This window comes from Macrosteles quadrilineatus, unplaced genomic scaffold (assembly GCF_028750875.1).
Source record: "Macrosteles quadrilineatus isolate MER2022 unplaced genomic scaffold, UCM_ALF_1.0 Scaffold_2__2_contigs__length_208266976, whole genome shotgun sequence".
Classification (NCBI taxonomy): domain Eukaryota; kingdom Metazoa; phylum Arthropoda; class Insecta; order Hemiptera; family Cicadellidae; genus Macrosteles; species Macrosteles quadrilineatus.
This window is the reverse complement of record NW_026542595.1, coordinates 170,777,280-170,797,927: the sequence shown is the minus strand read 5'-3', so window position 1 is coordinate 170,797,927 and position 20,648 is coordinate 170,777,280. Positions and strand designations below refer to the sequence as shown.

The 20,648-nt window shown below is 33.4% G+C and overlaps 3 protein-coding genes across 5 annotated transcripts in view; 1 reads left to right on the top strand and 2 right to left on the bottom strand.

Annotated features, from left to right (window-relative positions):
• Nucleotides 1-162: 162 nt before the first annotated feature.
• Nucleotides 163-6,771, bottom strand: LOC128987134 (protein KTI12 homolog). Its single transcript, XM_054407853.1, has 7 exons — nucleotides 6,609-6,771; nucleotides 5,141-5,192; nucleotides 4,128-4,180; nucleotides 3,781-3,937; nucleotides 1,483-1,621; nucleotides 1,013-1,075; nucleotides 163-863 (listed from the first exon to the last, which is right to left on the bottom strand). The coding sequence occupies exons 1-7, from the start codon at nucleotides 6,769-6,771 to the stop codon at nucleotides 630-632; spliced, it is 861 nt and encodes a 286-aa protein (XP_054263828.1). The 3' UTR covers nucleotides 163-629.
• A 1,336-nt stretch (nucleotides 6,772-8,107) lies between these two features.
• LOC128986231 (probable tRNA(His) guanylyltransferase) lies at nucleotides 8,108-16,296 on the top strand. 3 transcript variants are annotated; one of them, XR_008490111.1, is made up of 5 exons: nucleotides 8,108-8,949; nucleotides 9,688-9,946; nucleotides 12,008-12,218; nucleotides 13,099-13,215; nucleotides 15,968-16,104. XR_008490111.1 is itself a non-coding variant. In XM_054406466.1 (5 exons), the coding sequence occupies exons 1-5, from the start codon at nucleotides 8,320-8,322 to the stop codon at nucleotides 16,153-16,155; spliced, it is 1,416 nt and encodes a 471-aa protein (XP_054262441.1). In that variant the 5' UTR covers nucleotides 8,108-8,319; the 3' UTR covers nucleotides 16,156-16,296. The 3 variants fall into 3 exon arrangements, 1 of the variants encoding a protein (XP_054262441.1); XR_008490110.1 differs by having other exon boundaries at nucleotides 13,081-13,215; XM_054406466.1 differs by having other exon boundaries at nucleotides 13,088-13,215; nucleotides 15,968-16,296.
• A 455-nt stretch (nucleotides 16,297-16,751) lies between these two features.
• Nucleotides 16,752-20,648, bottom strand: part of LOC128985452 (bifunctional heparan sulfate N-deacetylase/N-sulfotransferase) — a 127,792-nt gene continuing 123,895 nt past the window's right edge. Inside the window, exons 19-20 of the mRNA XM_054404940.1 lie at nucleotides 20,331-20,451; nucleotides 16,752-19,650 (exon numbers count right to left, since the gene is read on the bottom strand). Of these exons, the coding sequence (XP_054260915.1) occupies nucleotides 20,341-20,451 (111 nt within the window). The 3' untranslated portion in view covers nucleotides 16,752-19,650; nucleotides 20,331-20,340. The remainder of the gene's footprint in view (nucleotides 19,651-20,330; nucleotides 20,452-20,648) is intronic.

The window sequence follows — 20,648 nt, the reverse complement described above, 5'->3', positions numbered from 1 at the left end:
TGATTATCCTGAACAGTGTTGTAATGAACAAATGAATTGTGCGTACTCATAAATACAACGTTTTATTATTGTTTACTCTTCTTGTAATTCATTTTATTTTTATGGTTAAGTAACTCTTACAAATACTTTAATTTTACGATGGTTAAAATAAGTAAAATCCTCTCATTTTGTACTAAAGTATTATTTACACTTAGATTACAACAAAGTAGTTTCAAGGAGGGTGATATAAAAAATAATTAGTAACAATAGTAACTAACAAGTTCTTGTATAATAAATAATAATAAATTCTTGTACAAATTAATTTGGATCATAATTTGTATAATCTTTTTCATAAAATTCATGGGCTATTCACACTTTTGAGGCAAGAGCAGTCATTATAGTTTATGGGATCCGAGAAAACTTAGTTGAAAACCTGGAATTGTTTACTAAACTCAAACTGTGTTAGAAACGGAAAAAATACACTAGAAATTTGACAGCATTTTCCTTCAACCCTTGGTATTCTAAAAATTTTGTACGTTTAAAAAAATATGAGTTGTGTTTTGTTTTAAATTGATAAACTGTATATAGTATTCAAATTTCTATCGGACAACTTAATATCTCAAAATGTCTATTTCACACAATGGTGTTTTTCACCGGCTGTTTGCCAGAGTTGTATTGAGAAACTGTATAAACATTCCGGCCAGGTTAGCCGTTGAGTCGTGGCCTGTGATCGGTGGATTCAGACTCGTATACTTCAGAAACTCTCTACGATGTCTAGCCAGCTGAGCAGCTGACAACGTAGTGTCTGGGAGAGTGATAATATCATTGTACCCGGGAACCTTTACATCTCCGCAGGCACCCATCTTCTGTGCCGAAAGTAGGCTCTGAAAAATCGTTTTTGCTGAGATTCTGACTAAAAATGTAAAAAAATAAGTTAATCGACATTCATCTTTGGGTAGTGTCGAAAATCCTTATTTCATGCTGAGTACTCAATTTGTTGGTAACAAAACAGTTTAGACTTGAGAGGACTTACCGCAACAATTTCTTGTGTCACTTTGTCAAGTTCATAGAGAAAATTAGTCGAGGACAGAGGAGCCTGGAACAAATGTTTAATAAGATGTCGCTCTATTTCTAATAGTAGGGTACTATGAAAACATAATATAAAATTACATAGAAAATGATTACATAAGAATAAAACGACTTAGCGAAAAATCCCTAAGCTACCACTGCAAACAACAGATCAAAATTATGCTGTAAAATGTGGTTTGAAATTTGATATAGAGTCAATTTATTTTTTTAGCTAAGCTACTGAGTGGTTAACTTAAACAAATTAGTTATCAAGCTAAGCATAATCTGCAATGTAAAATTAAGTTACGATTGGGTAAGTTAATTGTATTATTGTTGAAATGAAGTTTTGGAAACAAGTTAACTTTGTATGTTACCCTAAACTTGTATAGGATATCATTACATCTAACGTCTATGTTATTTTATTTAGCAACTTACACACTGAGTGGATTGGTTTGGTGGTGGCGGTTTCCGATGAAACAGTGCATTAAAGAGGACATCTGTAGGGAAGACATCATCATGCTGTAGAGTTATCAGAGGACTATCCCATCTGTTACGACTGTCTGGGGTCTCATATCTGGAATCATTGATTTAGATGATCTTAGAGAGCTAAGACTTTCTCCAATCAACAAAACAAATGGAACGTATATTGACTAGGTAATTTTAATTCTGCTAGCAAATGGTTATTCAATAAGTAATTTTTAGTTGTTGATTCAGTCAGACGCAGGGCACATTATTTAAGGTTGGAATAAATTCAGGGTGAGTGTACAATGGAGTAGGAAGACCTGTTTATTTTTGTTACAGACTAAGATTTTTTGCTCAGGAGTCTTATGTTAAATAACAGCTGAGTTATATTTGAAGCTCAAATAGGATTGAAGAAGTAACTTAACTAATCAACTCTGTTATGATTGAACTCTTTGACTCAATGAACACATTGGTCCACTGTAATTTGGATATTGCTTCACATGACTCCTCATTGGATTGTTTTAGATTCAGTAATTCATATCCTAAAAGAGATAAACTTTGTCTATACAAAGTAGTAAGCTACAATATTGGTATGCAAAATATACCTGACAAACCAATACTCTACGAGTGGGATTACAGAGGGAGTCCGCGTTTTACACAGTCTCGATATATACAATTCAGAAAAATAATGGAAAAATGATATTCTACTATGTGTAAATGCTAATAAACTTTTGTCAGCAGGCCAAGTAGTGAGTGGACAGTGCAGGCCGGGCGGAGGCACGATATATATATTAAAGTCAGCCAGCAGTCTACGCACAGAACAATCCCCTATCCCCAGATACTCCCTCCCTTTGTCACACTGAAATATTCCTTGCTGTAAGCTGATTAATTTTACACCTCCTGCATATACTGTGTATTCCCTTTATAGTGTATCCCCACTTTACAGTCAGTGGCGGATCTAGAACAGTCACAAGGGGGGCAAACCGGGGGGTATGGGGGTACCCCCATCAAAAATGTGTGTAAATTAAGTCTCCAAAACGGCAGTTTTTTTACTATTTCTTTGTCCAAAGTTAGTGTGACAAATTATTTTACGCAATGTGTATGTATACACTACTGACATGCAGTATTCGCCCCCCCCCCTCTGGATCCGTCACTGTTTACAGTAGACTCTTAGTAATCAGGCAGATATAGGACCATGACACTGCCGGATTAGTGGAACATCTTTAATAAAACACTTCAAATGAACAAAACAAGTGTTTTATTTTACCTAAACTATTTTTATAAGTAGGGATGTGTCGATTCTCCGATAGCACCGATATATATATATATTTTTTTTTTTGTCCTAAAGACGCTAGGCACGAGCCTGGGATTGTTTTTCACATTACTTCAGGCTAGACCTAGGCGTTGCGGCATTATCACTTAGATAAAATCCATTGGTGACTTGGCGGGGATCGAACCCGGGACCTCAGGGACTGAAGTCCCGCGCTCTAACCACTACGCCAGCTCGCTCCCCAATAGCACCGATATATTGGCACATTATATTGATAAACAATTCTTGATTTTTTTTAAAATGAGGTGCTGGAACTGTTACCTATTTAATGTGATCTGTACCTATTTATGCAAATCTTTTTATCTTCCCGAAAGAGAGGTACCGGAACTCCGTTCCACCTCGTTGCCCCGAAAATCGAGCACTGACAATACATTGGTAACTTATTGATATTGAGAATCGATTGTCAAATGTCAATTCAGATATCAAAACACGACACATCTGTGAAGATCACACATTAGTAAACCGTTATTGCCGGGATTGTGCATGACGATGATAACATTTCATTGACCACGGGAATTGATAATAATGTTTACATGGCCACAGGAGATGATCAGAATTTTGTGGCAATCACGGAAGACGATTTTAATATAAACGCAGCCAAAAGTTGTCAATGAATTTGCCGTAATCATGTAAGACAATGATGATGTTTCTGGTTTCTCTTACAGCAAGGGGTAACTTATTCAGGATTTTGCCCTGACCACGGGAGAGGATGAGGTCACCCGACTAGACGTATAGACATAATGCAGTCACACTAGACACTGTGAACTAAACTGTTACACAATAACGTGACTTAACTTGAATTTCCCATTTTACCTGTAAAAAACCCAGATTTCTGGAGTAGCACAGTGCCGAATTATAGAGGATCTACTGAATAAAAAAAGTCCAGAAAACTCTAGACATAACATTAAATTGTTAACACAACAACAGAACAAAGACCACACCTCATAATTAAAGCGTCAAATGCTTCTCTGCTGTAGCGTTCTTCTTCTGCACGATCCAAATTCCACGTCCAAGCTTGCTCTGAATTGGCACAACACTCTACAGTCACTTGGGTCGTCTTGCTGCTTTTGGAGGCGCAATACAACTCATATCTGAAACCTGTGAAATACGCAAAGCTGATTTGTCATTTCACGCCGTAATGTTATTAATTGACAGTGTATTTAAATGTAAAATTCTCCTGAAACAAAAATGTAGATTCACAAATTTCATTTCATAAACTAGGCTAGTACATAAATAATGGTAGGTCTAGCAAATTTTAAATCAAACAAGATTATACAATATAATTTACCTTTTATATAGTTTCCTGCATCCAGAATAACAACACTGTCTGAACCCAACAATCTGTAACAGTTTTAAATCAATTTGAATCTTATTACCAAAATAGCTTCTTCAAATTAGTAAACAAGCTGAAGTATTTAATTATACCGGTAAATTGTGCATGTGCACCCCTTTTGACAACCTAAAACAGTGAGACCATTATATAAAATAACCTCGCCACAGCAAACCTGCAGACTAGGCCTAAGCGAATTTCCATTTGCCCGATTAGATTTTCAATTAAATCTTAGATCTATTTCATTATCAGTTAAACGAGTAGGCCCTATCTAGTTTTGCTGCTACAGGGAGGGTAATAAAGTGGGGTTTTTAGTAGAATATCAATAGCTTAGTATAAAATAAGTTAATTTGCCAAGTTTGATCAAAATATATCCCTAAACAAGCAAACTACAACAGTTTACTTATTCTTCATAAGAATACCAAGGTACCTAATTTTAAATTACTTTAAATGATTTTTTTTCAATTTTTTCTGTGACCAATAAGTTAACCGTAAAAACAACTTCAATAGGTATACTTAATTATTTGTTTTTAAGCTCTAAAAAATGGTACTTAAGTAAATAGGGAATTCTTTTGTTTTGAGAGTCAAAAATGAAAAAAACCAATTTTTACCCCATAAAACCCAGTTCCCATAGTCCCTTCATGCAGGTTCCTGAACTCATTCAAGTTTATCCCGCCCTACTTCTTCAAGCGAAATTTTATCAAAAACTGACAAAAATTGTTCAAGTTATCACGTTTACAGTCACATAACAATTTTAACGAATAGTGTTTTTGGCCTCTGGGGACATCAAAATTTAAAACTAAATCGGTCCCGGGCTAGGTCTTTCCATGAGACCTACGGTAATACCAGCTACTTCCCTATAGGGAATTTCGCTAAAAATATCAAAAGTGTGAACAACCTATTGATTTTTAGCAAAAATAAGATTTTTTATAGGCTAAGTTTTTTTAATAAACTTGAAATAGCAAACTTACCTAAGCGTTTCAGATTTTAGGATTCCTCTCATTTCTTTTTCTTTCTGGGAATCTGAAAAAATTAAAACCATGTAAACATTATAAATTTATTTAATATAAATATGCTTAGTATTACAACTTACAAATAAAAGGTAACTTGAGTTGTGTAGCCTCCAGAGATTACTGTTTTGTAAGTTACTTTATAACGTCCGCACTAGTGAGTTAAGCCTATCCTGATAATTACAGCAATTTGTTAATTACAAACAAAAAATGTGGTTCGGATTACAATATTAACTGTAGGTCCCTTGCTTGGATGACATTTGGCTTTAACTTATGTGCTGTTAATTAACAGTCCTGTCTAAGGAACATGTCGGCCATAATCAGTAACAAGACTGTAAGATAAGGCCATTCATCCTACACTCAACTCCATTCATACTTGGCAAAATACTTATCTTCGTACAGTCGGCATTTCTGTTAAAAGTATTTGAGTAATACCCTGGGCCTACCTTTTGATTGAATACAGTGTATTTTATTGTTGTAATATTTTTTTACTTATCCTGCTGCCATACAAATTTAACTTAACTTAGCTTTTTCAACCCAACAGATATCATCAACTCAAGCGTCTAAAAAGTGTCATTATCAAACCTAAAGAACAAGCATACCTAATGATTCATTGGCACTTTCGGAGTGATCAGCCATTAACTTAAGTTAGGCGTGTGATTGATAGCCCAAAGTAGGACTAACTTACATAAGAAAGGAGCAGAGCGGTCTGTAGCCATATTATTGTCAGGAGACAGCCCCAGAGGTCAAAGGTTAGTAGGCTATCCCACTATGTCTGTTGATTCAGGAATGTAACTCATGATTCATGAAACGGTCGCTGATGTCGGACAGCCTGTCTAAGTTCGGTGGTTATCAAATATTGTTAGATTACATCCAGGACACATTTTGTACTTTCAAGTAGGCCTACCGGTAGCCTAGGCTTCAATCATCAGCTAAAAGTCTAGCTAAAATCTAAGGAAAATCATTAGCTTTAAGCATTCACATTGTAAACTCTTTAAGTTACGCTTGTTTTAATTTGAAAATATGAAGGCTCGGGTACAGTTTCTTAACTGGGCTACGCTAATATTGATTGAAACTATCGATTCGATTAGTAAACCTTCATGCGATTTTTTCACCATCAGCAAGTTTTGTCGGTTAGGTTAGGTAATGATAGTTTAATGTTATAATAGATATTAATATATTTTTTAATATCAATTAATAATCATATTTTCAATTCGATAGTTTCAATCGATATTAGCGTAGCCCAGTTAAGAAACTGTACCCCTCTAACCTTTGTTAAATCAGATGATAGGCCTAGCCTATCTGTTTACTTTATTTTTAAATCAGGCTAGGCCTACAGTAACTTTTCAATCAGATATATCAGAAAATGTAATATCCATTAACACATAGGCTACTCTAACTTATATGCCTAATAAAAACTCATACTCACTTGAATATAGCTCATTTTTATCCATTCCAGTCGTTTTTATAACATCATTTTCAGATATGTGATGAACAACTTTATCTTTCTCTTTTTGAAGAAACTCGATTATCTCAAGGCTTCTTTTAGTCTTCCCACAGCATGGATGGCCAGTAATAATTATAAGAGGCATGATTAGCCTATTCTATTCTATTTAAATACAGAATATTTTGACTCCTAACCTAAAATATAAACATGACATAACCTCTAATCCTAACGTAGAAATTTAGAATAAGAGAATCATTCTTCTTCTTTTTTATTTGCTATTAAATTTGGGCTTGGCTTCTGTAGTTGGCATGTAAAACCATAATACATACAAATATATATTTTGAAGGATCTGATTTTCAGTTAATTTGTAATGTGGAAAGCGAATAGGGACCTCTTGTCGGCAATTTTCGATTTTGAGTATATATATTCAAATATATATTTGAATTCCTTATTCAATTCCGAATTACTTGTATTTTGACGATTGCAATGCATGTTATATGATGTTAAAAGCAATAAAGACATTTCATTTCATTTCATTTCATTACTTGGTGCAGATCCCATGCATCTACGATTGTTTTTGTTAGAGTTGTAGGACTTTGAAATTGTGTTAACGAAAGCATAGATAAAACATACTCCCCAAGTATGTTTTATCTATGACGAAAGCGTGGTTCTACTGCCGGTTACTGGACAATGAAAATATTTACTCCGCTTAAATTGTACCATAGACTAACCAACACAAGGGAGTATGTTTTATCTATGATTGTACAGATATAGATTTTCAATTCATATTGTTTTGATTTTCAATTATGTATGTTTTATTTTCAATATTTGAATAAGTTCATGTTCATAGATATGTATTTAAATCAATAAGGTGCGAATAAATGAGCTGATGTCACCTGTATGCCATGTTCTTGTGGGACGTCTGTCACTAAACAACCCTAACTTGCGATGCTGCCAATTCTAACGGGCCGCGGCCTGGGTGGCCGTGGCTTAGTTGGCTAAGAACATATTGACTCCTTTTTAAATGTACGGATATAGATTTTCAATTCTGTATGTTTTTTCTATCTTTTAATCAATTTATTTCATAAATTTAAATTTAAATAAATAAAACGCGAATTAAAGAGGTGTTACCAGTCTGTTATGTGTATTTTTTGGGACGCCTGGTGCTAAACAACCATCTAAACAATGGCTTTTCTTTTTAGGAAAAACCAAGAGTCTTCCTTACTGAACTAAAACTTATGACACCATTGATCATACACATGACCAAAAGCAAAGTCTTAATACAAAAGTATTTGTTGAGGTTAATGTGAGGATTTTGTAAGATTAAAATTTTCCCGTCCTGGCGTGGCAACACTGCTAATACGTTTAGCTGTTATTTTACTTCTTCTCTTCAGTCAGTCAGTTTTTGTTGATGTTTGTTACTTGACTTAATTCATCATAACCTCAAATTTGTTATTATAAAACTAAAACTATCAGTTTCAGATGTGTATTTGGTTAGGACTTAACGTTAAAGGTTATATATATATTTTATTTACTTTATTCTTCATATTTTTCTATCTTGTTAACTTTATATACTTGTTATCTGATCTCTTCCATCTATTAATGACTAGCTAAATACGTTTTTTTAGTGGTGGTTTAATTTGTTAGTTGAAACATCGTTGACGAATATTTACTAACATTAGGTTAGAATTTTATGCTGTTTAAAGCTTCTGTGGGCCTATGCATTTTCAAGAAGATACTACGTGCTCGGTTAAATACCACTTCATTATATTTCTTAAGAACGTTCCACATTGGAGAAATGGCCAAATCAAAGTTTGAATATGTTAGACATTTTGAAACAGAGAACAAGTGTCTGCTAAATTGTTGGATTGTTGTTCGAGTTGATGGAAAAGGATTCCATAAATTTTCAGAGGCTCATAAATTTGAAAGGCCCAATGACAAAAGAGGACTCGATTTGATGGCCAGAGCTGCTGCCAGTGTGTTTGAAGATTTGAATGAAGTATGTTTTGGTTTTGGTCACAGTGATGAGTTTAGTTTTGTGTTCAAGAAGACTTCCCAAGTTTACAACAGAAGGCATGAAAAATTGCTGAGTCTTGTAACAAGCAAATTTTCCTCTGCTTATGTTTTCTATTGGCGTGACTATTTTGGTGATGAAGTGAAGTTACTGTACCCTCCTTCCTTTGATGGAAGAGTAGTTTTGTATCCTACGGATCAGAACCTAAGGGATTATCTAAGCTGGCGTCAAGCAGATGTCCATGTAAATAACCTGTACAACACTGTATTTTGGGCTCTCGTTTTAAAAAAGGGTCTGTCCAACAAAGAGGTGTGTATTTTGATGTTCAACTTAGGGTACCCTACCTAACTTAGTTTGATCATATTTTTTTTAAATATCTCCCATCCACAGGCCATTAGAGGTCGGACAGTGGGACATTTTAATTTATCGTCATATGAGCATTAGTCTTTTACCTTTGTATATTTACATACAAATAATAAGTCACATAAGTTAACTTAATGCATTTTAAAAATTGGAAACAGCCTATAATAAAAATCATTTCCTTTACGGTAGACCACCTAACTTATTGATCAATAAGTTACGTAGTTTACCACCGTATAGTCAATCATGAAGCGTTATTGTAGGATTAAAGGCTAAGGACAAAATAAAAAAAAAAACTGCAGCCTACATTTAAAATTGTTCTGTAAAAATCTGATTAGACAATTTCAAATATAGCCTAGGCTATGCTTAGTCTACAGGTTTGCTGGGGCAGGGGTATTTTATAATTGACTAACTTAGTTTATGTGCAACTACTACCTAGATTATGAGTGGTAGAATGTGGGCTCTGCTAGTTTAAAGATTTGCAATGAAGCTTGTCATAAAACTATTTTACTGGCATAAATAATTATTTACCTCCACTTATTTCAAATAGAGATAGTAGAATAATCTGTCATGTATTGTACGTCAATTTATCGTTCGAAGTAATAATGTTTTCAGATTAACGACAACTTGTTCATCCTTTTTTGACACAATATTTCTGATGACTTGATAATTTCTTGTTAATTTCAGGCCGAAGAAAAATTGTGTGGAACATTGTCGTCTGACAAAAATGAAATTTTATTCTCAGAATTCAATATTAACTACAATAATGAACCTGAACAATTCAAGAAAGGCACATCTCTTGTACGGAAGGTGGTGAAACAGAAAGGAAAAAAACCTCGAATGGTTGCGGTACCTCTCCATTGTGACATTATTAATGATAAGTTTTGGAAAGAAAATCCTGAAATTCTAGAATGTGATACTGCTGGAGAAATTGAGGTGCAAGAGGGTATGAAAATGATTGCAATATCATCTAGAAAGTAACCAGGCTCCTGTATATAGATCTTAATAAATCTTTTGTACTTGGTTAGTTTAAGTTTAATTACCTATCCCTGTCAGTTCCCAATCCCTCATTTCATAAGAACGGGTTGTATGATAGATATTTACTATAACAACGAGCAAACATAGAGTATACTAATTTAAGAGGTTGCTGCACCATCTATTACATCTAATAGTAGGTTTTTCATGTAGGCTTCAAAATAATAAAAACTTTTCGTGGTCATCCCGTTTTCAAGAACTTTTAGGCTAGCCTATATTATTACATTTACCTTCGTTGTATTTCCTGATTTGTTGGTGAGATGTTTGTATCACTTTAGATGCATTTTGCCAGCTTGTGTGACATCTGCAGAGTTTTCTTGTCAGTTATAAGAAGATGAAATCATAAGAAGTTGCCACACAGGGTGAAATGCATCTAAGGTGACACAAACATCTAAGCAACAGGAACTCAGGCAACAACAACAAATATAAACATATAATATCACTAGCTGTAATCCGCGGGCTTTGCCCCGTTTAACTTCTTAATTTTCAAGATTATCTCGTTCGCATGGCTCAATCACGTCCTAGTTTTAGTTTGTTCGCTACGCTCACTCACCTTTAGGTTGGAGCTCGTTCGCTGCGCTCACTTGCCTTCAGGTTAGCTCGTTCGCTACGCTAACTCGCCTCCAGGTTGAAGTTCGTTCGCTACGCTCACTCACCTTTTGGTTGCAAATTTGCTGTTGTCATAAATGTAAAAGAAATAATAGTGCTGCACCCTGTTGGTAATCCTTGTAACTTTAATGCTATTGAACATCATAGAACAGAACCAACTTGTTTAATTGAAACAGCTGTTAAGATTCAATAATTCCATTTCTCATAAGGTTAACATGGGAAACTCCAGAGCCACTGGGGCGGAGCCCGAAAGGATTTTTGAAATAAGAATATGCCTATATGTTAATCGGGAATGTGAGCTATCATCATGCCAAATTTCAGCCCAATCCGACCAGTATTTTTTGCGTTCACTTGTCACAAACATACATCCATACATCCAAACTTTCTCATTTATAATATTAGTAGGATAGAGAATTGTAGGCCTACTAAAAAGTTGTAGAATGAATATATAATGATTTTGTTTAGGCCTAGTTTAAAATAGGATTAAAAAAAAAATATTAAAATATTAATTCAACTTTCTAACAAATACATACAAAGTGTCAGGCTTTGTGTTTAATTACACCACTATCTAAGAAACACTCATCACAACCTGAAATTAGTGGTTTTGTTTTAGTAAAACACGTATATTTATAAAAAAGTAAGTAAAAAAGTAGTCTAGGTGGTATCAATTGTAGTTTTCAAGCCAGAAATTGATGTCCATTGTACCAGTATCTAGAAGTTTTAAATAACTAAGTTTATCTTTTTCTGTAATAGCTTTTGATAAGAAATGATAACAAAAATCATCATAAGATGGAAAATTAGCTTTGTCATCAAAAGATTATTTTTTAAATCTTAACCTAATTTGTGAGTTTTTTCTCTTAGTATATTTTATGCTAGGTAAATGGACTCTCAGTCCATAATATGAAGTGATGTGATAATACAGTACGTGGATTGATCACAAAATGAACTAGTATTTTGTCAAAGTAAAACTCATTGTTTGTACACAATGGTCACTAGAAAGTGGTTGATCGGGTATGTAAATTTTATCGTATTTTAATCAATTATGAAGTAAAAAAAAAACTCCAAGAGAATATGTAGATTCAATTTATAAAGGCAGGTCAATTCTTATTAGAAGTCATTCTGTCTACTTTGTCAAGTTCTTAAACTTGTGTAACAAAAAAAGTACGGTAACATCAATAATTTTATGTTTTAAAGATGTTAATTGTTGGCTTACAAGCTTTTACCACTATGTTTTTACATTCAAAGACGCGCGTTAGAAAGTTTGAAGCATTTAACGTGAACTACAAATTTATTCAGGTGTCACATATTTTACAACACTTTTTCCTTTCTTATTTTAAGGACAGAATTTTTCTATTCATATCAGGTAAGATGACCGTTCTCTACGTAACACCCAGAGACTGGTGGGGAGCTCAAGCACCTGACAAAGCTATCGAACCAACAAAGTTACCAGTCAAGAATGTTTTCTTTACATATACCAAAGGACGTTATGGGTTTTCAGAACAGTTTTGCAGGGATGAACTTAGAAAACTTCAAGAAAAACACATGAGTCGTGAAGCTGGCGATATTATTTATAAGTAAGTCAGTCTGTTTTCAATTAAGATAAATATAGTTAGTCTACTAAAATAATTACTTAAGACTCCACTGTCGTTCTGATGAAAATCCTCACAACTAGTTCAAAAGTTAAGCTTAAAGTTCTTCATAGGACATGCATGGAGGACTTACAATATGTGCTGATGTTTACAGGGTGATTCACCCAAAGTGTTTATGTTAATAGGTAAATTGTTTGGTGTTTGTTTTACAGAGAACATTAAATGAATAACTTCCCTAATTTTTTCGTACAATTAACAACATGCTATTTTTCATTTAAACTTTTGCCGCCATATACAAGGGAAGGGAAGTAGCTATTACCGTAGGTGGCACAGTAAGACCTAGGCCCGGGACCGATTTACTTTTTCATTCTGATGTCCCCAGAGGCCAAAAACACTATTCGTTCAAATTTGTGTATTTGGTTGCTAGATAATTGTAAAACATTTATTTTTCTCTTCTACCAGTTTTGGGTTAGCCATAACCTGTATTTTGGCACTTTTTACTCATAAAGAAAACACATTTTATGTTAAACTACAGATTGTTACAATGTCAATACGTTGCACACCTTCAGCATGATTATTTAACCCATTTTTTTCTTTAAATCTGTATCTTACTACTCAGTTGGGCAATAACTAACCAACAATGCTTCAGAGTACAATTAATTATTACGCTTTCACTCATTTTTCTTGATGTGAAAAATATCTGTAAGATAGATTTAGTAGCGTCCCAAACCAAAATATAAACAAATATACGTTTTTTTCCAACATACATTATTTTTATTGACTTCCTCAGATAATATGTTGAAGATATGTTGCAATTAAAATTTACTTGTTCTGTATAATATAATAGCTTTCAGCTTTGCTATAGGAGGAAGTGGAAAAACCTATGAATGCAGAGGCTGGGCAGTGAGTCCTAAATTGGGAAAGAGATACAAACAACTTTCTAACCAGAGTATTTTTATCGCTTACATGGGCATCTTTAAGGGTGAGCCAATTATTTATTGCCTAAATTACATAGGTTTTTGTTTTAGTAATGTTAAGAATACTTGAAATTTTCCCTCATAATATCTAGCAGCTTTAAATCACTGACATGAGTAATACCCCCTTTAACTCCAGGCCGCGGCATTCGAAGTGGCGTTGCAAGTAGTGTTGTAACAGCTGTTTTGTTTGGAGGCAGCTAATGGTATCTGTGTATGTTTTAAAAATACGAAAGCTTGGTTACTGGGCGATGAAAATATTGGCTCTAATTTTAAATGTACAGAAATTGATTTTCAATTTTTATTGTTTTGTTTTTCAATTCTATATGTTTTATTTTTAATCTTTTAGTAAATTTATGTTCATAAATTTAAATTTTAATGAATAATACTTAAGAATTAATGAGCTCTTATGGGACGTCTGGCAATAAACAACACTACTTGCGACGTTGCCAATTCTACCAGGCCGCGGCCTGGAGTTAAAGGTGGCGTGGTAATACCTAAAAACATTCGGCCATTTTTTATACAGTATCCTCAATTGCTAATAGGAACTCGTAACAGAATGGGAGCAAAGCCAGACGATGTAGTGACGATAAGCAGACCAAATTTTAACATCCACTTCCTTCGTATATAGAGGTTGAAAAAGCCCGAGAATGGTTAAATATTTAAGAAAATAATAAATATAGAGCTTCAGAACTTGTAACAAAGTTACTGGGCTTAAAAATCATTTTAACACATCATTCAGTGATGATACCTTCTAAGAGAGGTCAGAAAAGCTCGTTAGGAGTCGGAACAAATTCTGAATGTAAGCTTAGGTTGATGTAAATGCATTTCAAATAAATTAAAGGGTCTTAATGAGTAAAATACAAAGCCGCGAACCCAATCTCAAACGGACAACAGAGCATCCGGTCAAAGATTAAGATTCAAACAATGTGCTGTAAGGTGTAATAATTGCAAATTCAAGGACTCTTTGAACGTATGCCACGTTTTAAAACATTCAACGTCCCGTGAACTTGTTTCACCCTGTTCAGGTTTTTTGCATTAGGGTGAATGTGGGTAATTGTGAACTGGGGGAATTGTGAACTAGGGCTGTAATTTCTTAGTGTATTGTTGATTTGAGTAGAAATCGATGTTTTATGTTTATTTGGTTTGTTTTCTATACAGGATAAAAATTCTAGAAAGTTAAGAGCCGCTTAAAATTTTTTTTTTTAGGTTGGAAAAAAAGTTGCGTTTTTCGTTGACAAACAAGTTGCGTAGACCTTTGCAAATATTTTTTTTGTGAAAAAAGTAAAAGTCACATTGACATGAAAACCAGTAATTATGAAAGAATTTCAAATGTATAATGCATTATATATCCTCAATCCATCCTCTGTAAGCAATTTTCTTTTTATTTTATCAAATTCACAATTACCCTCAATATTTTATAATGTGGGGGTAATTGTGAACCTAATCTTGGGGCAATTGTGAACGCTGTTCACTTTTACCCCGACTGTAAAAGAAACACATTTTTGGTTCTCATTAAAGATTATTCTTCAAACCAATTATGCTGCCAACCCCAGAAACACTGTATAAAAAAATACAGATTACTTTCAAGTTTCCAGGTTGTGTTCCAGTTTTTGAGATGTAGGCGGACAAGACAGTTAATGATTTGATTTCTAAATAGGTTTTTCAAGATTACAAAAAAACATTTTTAGTACAAGTAATAGGCCTATTTTGTATAGCCTAAAAGGAAAGTGCCTAATTATTCTATCCAACCAATGTAATTTAGTTTTCTTTTCTAATGGTTGATTGCTATTACAGTATGATTTCAATAATTTTATTAAACAAATTTGTACTCTTTCGTTTGTTAAAGTGAGATTATTTTGTCATTTCCTTTAAACTTTTGCTCTACTGTATCAAATAACTACTCTATATTATTTTCTCTTGTATAAGAATACTATTTTACCCTTTAAATACATTAATTTTAAATATTCTGACAATTTTTTGTTATTTTTACATCTACCTGATTTTCTAACTATTTCAAAGTACCACGGAAAAATCTCATTTGCACACTTATTTTTTGTCACATGCCATTGAAAGTGGGTTATTTGTGAACAGCTTGAATTAGGCTTTAATCACAATTCCCATCATATGCTGTAGTATGTAATTTAATATTTTTCTCAACTGAGTTCACATTTACCCCAAAATTGTAGGTAATTGTGAATGCCGTCCGGGCAATTGTGAATGCTGAATAACTCCTTAACTAAATAGGGTATGAAATCGGCTTATATGAAATATTAAGCCCAAAATATGTATAATTCTATAACACTGACCACATTTTCAAAATTGCTTAAATTTTTTTTGTAAATTGCGTTTATCTGAAAAATTAGTCATTGGCGTTCACAATTACCCACGTTGACCCTACATTTCCAAAAACTTGCCAAGATGTAGAGAAGTAGACAGTATACTTGCCAATACTGTCTCTTTGAATCTATGTAACCATGGTAGGCAGAATATCTCACTACGTAAGGAGTGTGCTTAACATTGCTCACCATGGAACAGTCTAATGCTAGCTAGGATTGGTTGTCATAGCGACTGAACAATCTTTTATCCCTACACTGGAAATAAAGCCTTCCGCCTGGTACAGTGGCGGTTCCAAGGAAGGGGGGCTTTGCTCCCCCAGTAGCCCTCGTTGACAAGATCCTATAGAACTACGCCTAGACTAGGTTGGCATGACCCATGAGCCAATCTAAATACCTAATTGAAAATACGTTGGTTTTCCAGGGACAATGCCAACAATTAAAATGATGAGGGCAGGAGACTGGCTCGTAAAATTAGGAATCAGAAGAGGATTCATCGATACAAAGTTTGTACAGTATCATATAACAGCCACTGGGTACGAGGGTTACACTTCACAGAAATTTGACCTTGCAACAGAAGACAGCGAAAAATGTTTTGATGTAACTTTATAGTGTATCTACTAGCAGTTGTTGGTACAAATACCAATCTACTCGCTGATTAAATTACTATCACACAAATGTGATAGTAATTTAATAAGCGAGTAGATGCTAAATTGGTTTACACTTTTTGAATAAAATTTTCTATACTACACATTCCAAACGTTTTCCTTCTTACATTTTTGTTGCATAATGCTATTGTTGGCTTATCCATACAGTCTGTTAGCAACACAGTCATCACTGCTATAAAAGGTTGGTAAATGGATTCAGGACTTAAAGGAGTAAAGCGTGTGTTCGTTTCCTGACTGATGAGATTGTGTTTTTTAGCTAGTGCTGTTCTCTTTTTTCGATAAATACCAGTTTTGTTCACAATTTTACGATTATCATACAAAATGTTTCCTAATAAGTAGGCCAAAACCCAAACGGAAATGAAAAATGTCTTTTTTTAAGAGGCAAATTTAGGCTTGCAAGTACCTCTAAAAGACGCAGTAGATATTGGCCAAATATCATAATCTCAATATCCTGATTTTAAACAATCAAAAGTGATAAACATTTAACAAGGGTCATCAAGCTTTACAAATTTTAAGTAAGGTAAAGAGTAAAAATACAAATAAAATGTTAGATGATTTATTTTTACATTTATGATTCTTATATTAATAACATGTATAATTACTTAAATCAACAAAAATTATATAAAAATAAAGACATATAGGAGCGTGTTTGACGTTTCAATTTAATTTAGTTTTTATTTAATTCGCCCAACACAAGAGCGAGATTTTCCTGCTGCCTTAATTTAATACAAATAAATTTACGTGTAATAGATAACATCAACCAGTACAACTACAGTGGCAAAAGTTATACCTTTGACTATTAACAATAGTCAATGGTTATACTCAAACTGCAATAAGTTTAATAGTATTTTAGAATAACTTAAAATAATAACAAAATAAGAACTGAAGAGAAAATTCTAATGAAAGCTTTTGTCATTTTTCTTATTGATGCTGTAATTACGTACAAATTAAAAAGTTATCTGTTTTTCAGAACAAGATGTATACTTGGCAAATGGATAGCTGATCCACTGTCATGATTTTGGTAGTTATTCAAGGTTGATGGGTACTTATAGATGTCATTGTTGTATTCCTAAAGCCACGTTTACATGAATCCAGTTGGTGGGCAGGTTACATGCCTCAGGTAACTTGAAATACATTAGAGGCAGGTAACTTGCCTGCCTACTAGTCTAATGTAAACACGGTTTTACCGTTCACTAAAGCACTTAAGTTTACTAACTTTGGAAACGTATTGTGTTGTTTGAAACGAAACACATTCTATCTTTATATGTTGAATTCTGATTGTTTAAAATTTGTTTTCATCAGAAAAGAAGTGTACTGTATTCATGCAAACCTTACCATAGTAAATGTAGAAGTAATTAAAAATGAATGCTCAAATGCTTAAACTCACCCCGAGATAAATGAAATGCTAGATAAATGTTTTAATTTTAAATGCAAAATTACTTCTGTAGAATATTATATTGCCTTTCTTTGAGCGACAGAAATAGTACATGCTCTAGGTAAAAAAAAAAAAAAAATGGTTTTTGTAGAAGCAGCAAACAATTTTTTTACATTTATATCAATTGTGAAAAATTGGCAAAAACAATATACTAAAAGACAGAGGGTGTTAAAAATAAAAGTGTGTATTACATTTCAACAGTAAGAAAACCTCCCATAAAACCTTTCAAGACGTAATGCAAATCGACAGAACATAATTTTGAAAATTTTACTTTAATTTCTATTCTTCATTTTGCCACTGCTCGGTCTAAGTTCTTAAATCTTATATTAAATTATGTACAGTCAAACAGATTGACATTTTTACATAAATTGCAATACTATCTGGAACATTACAATAAAACATGTCCAGCAACAACAAATTTCAATTAGTATGTACATTAAAATTTATTTTAGGAAAGGGCTTTATAAAAATGTCAAGTAACATTTTACCTAATCTCGCTTGAATTTGAACAACTCATCACTCAATTTGGATGATATTTTATAAAACTTTGTCTAGTAATCCAACTATTACAAACATTTAAAAACAATACCGGCTGAAATATACTGTATAACAACAAAATTTTAGATCCGTGGATTAATATCTTCTATAGGCAATAAAGAAATATTAAACATAAATTACTAATTTATTGCATTTAAATACAACTCTCATTAGGGTCTAATAAATAATTCCCTCGATACCTTATAAAAATTACAATCTAAACAAAATATAAATATTTTTAACACTAGATTGGACTGGAAGCTTACATTATAAATGATCTCAAAACTAAAGAATTTATGAACCTGTTAAAAAGTATGGCACAAAATTTGCTTGAGTCTGAGTGAAAAGTAGGGGAGTTTGTTCAGGTACAAAAAAATAATTTCTAGTCCTCAACTAATATGTGCTGGATCAGTTTTTGATTGGGCAGTATTCATTTATGCTGATTTAACATCATGTAAATAGTAAAAATAGGCAAATGTAATGAAAACTTAAAAATTAGTTTTTTACATCAACTGTAATTAATTTTTTTCATGCTTAATAAAATATTTTAAATAATTAAGTACAAAATTTAAATATTAAAAAGATACTAAATGCAATAAAATTACACATTGAAAATTAAAATACAAGTATTCTTGACGCATAATTTTGCACCGGGAATTCTCATGTGGCTGAATACTGTCCAACAGTGAGTTAAATGAAATAATACACGACGACCAACATTGAAACTTCCTTATATATATAAATATTTACACGCAAGTCAAAAACAACCATACAAATAGTGTCCAAGATAAATAGCTGTGTACGACTAACAATGAACATGGCAGGAATAGGATAGAGTTTATTTACAACTCATAAAAGTCAGGGAAATATTGCTAAAGACTAGTAGTTGGTCTGATCGGCCCTCGGTTTAGAGATTAACTGAAAATTAATCTCACCAGTGTAAAATTCTAACATATAAAATGGCTCCAAAACAAAACACTACTACTTTGTCATTTAAAAATAAAGGGAGTTAAAAATATTCCCTAAATTAACCTTAGAGCCACAAATTCATACACATGTTTCAACAAAAAACCTTTACAAACTAATAAAGAGGCTAGCAAAATATTGTTTAGTCATAAATAAAATCCAAAGTTCATGCAGGTGTTAAACTATAAACATGCAAGATCAAATATAAAAAGTTTGACAAAGACGTAAAATATCACAGGTGTGTAGTAAAAATTAAAACTTAACAAATATAAGAAATGTGTATAGACATAAACAATATGAAAATAACACCACAAAAAGGTATAAGCTTGATGTAAAGACTGGTATAAAAATAATTACTTTTAAACAATCAATAAAATGTTAAGATAAGATAAAAGCAGCTGCGATAAAATTGTATAAAAATAAGTTTTGAGAGGGCCGAATGATATGGTGAAAGTATTGTCCATGACGTTTACAGTGAAGCAACATTAGGCTGCCAGCGTCCTAGAACAAAACAATAATATGTAAATAATTGGAAACGGCTCTGCTTTCGGAGGGAAAATCAAAGTAAAATATAAATATTTACTTAGCCAAATAGTCTAGTCCAAATTATGCATTTTGGACTTTACTGTACTCCATTTTCATTCAAGGTTGTGTAATAGGAGGGGTCAAATATTTTGAAGAGGAAGTGTTTGGCAATGTTGTACGAGTAGGATGGAAGTGTTGATCATATATTTTGTTAACCTACAGAAGGCTGTGGCTTTAAGTAGGTTGGTGGACTTGATCAGGGGTCAGTTTAGTGTGTAGCAGCTGTGTCCGAGTTGAATAACAAGGGTCTTGTTGGGGGAGCTGGACCTCAAAGCTTTTAGCCTTGGATATAGTCAACATAGCCTTTAGAGTTTTGTTCAAAATGGGGTTTAGAGTCTTTTCCAAAATATAGGTTTCTGTATTATACTGATTTATTAACACTGTTCCACTCTACCTTTTGGTTGTGACTAATCTTTGAGTTCTTTGTATGTTTTGTGGGCTAACAAGTTGGGTATGTTAGCGAGTGCTGAGTTTAATTCCCGAGTGGCTTAAAGTAGCTGTGGGTAAGCCCTAGGCAGCTCTGAGGTTTACCTAGCGATACAGTTGTTTGTGGCCCTAACTGGTAACAGATCGTCTAGTTCGATCCTAGCTCTTACCTGCAGAATGTCAGGTGGGCAGGGTGTCACTCAGGTCGTCTTTGAGCCACTGCGGCACAGTGCGGATACCTAGCCTCTTCAGCAACTTGACGAGGGCTGTGTTGTGTGACAAGTAGTACCTCTGCAAACCGAGAGAAACAGATCTAATAAGTAGCAGAATGGAAGCTCAATGTTGGAAAGGATCAAAGAGAAGTTAACATAAAAAAGTGTGTATTTTATTTTTTAAATAAGTGTGTTATAGGTTGCAAACTTTTACGTATTATACAGAAATTTCTGTGCAAAAATTAAGTTTATTTTACTTAACACGTTCACTGCGTT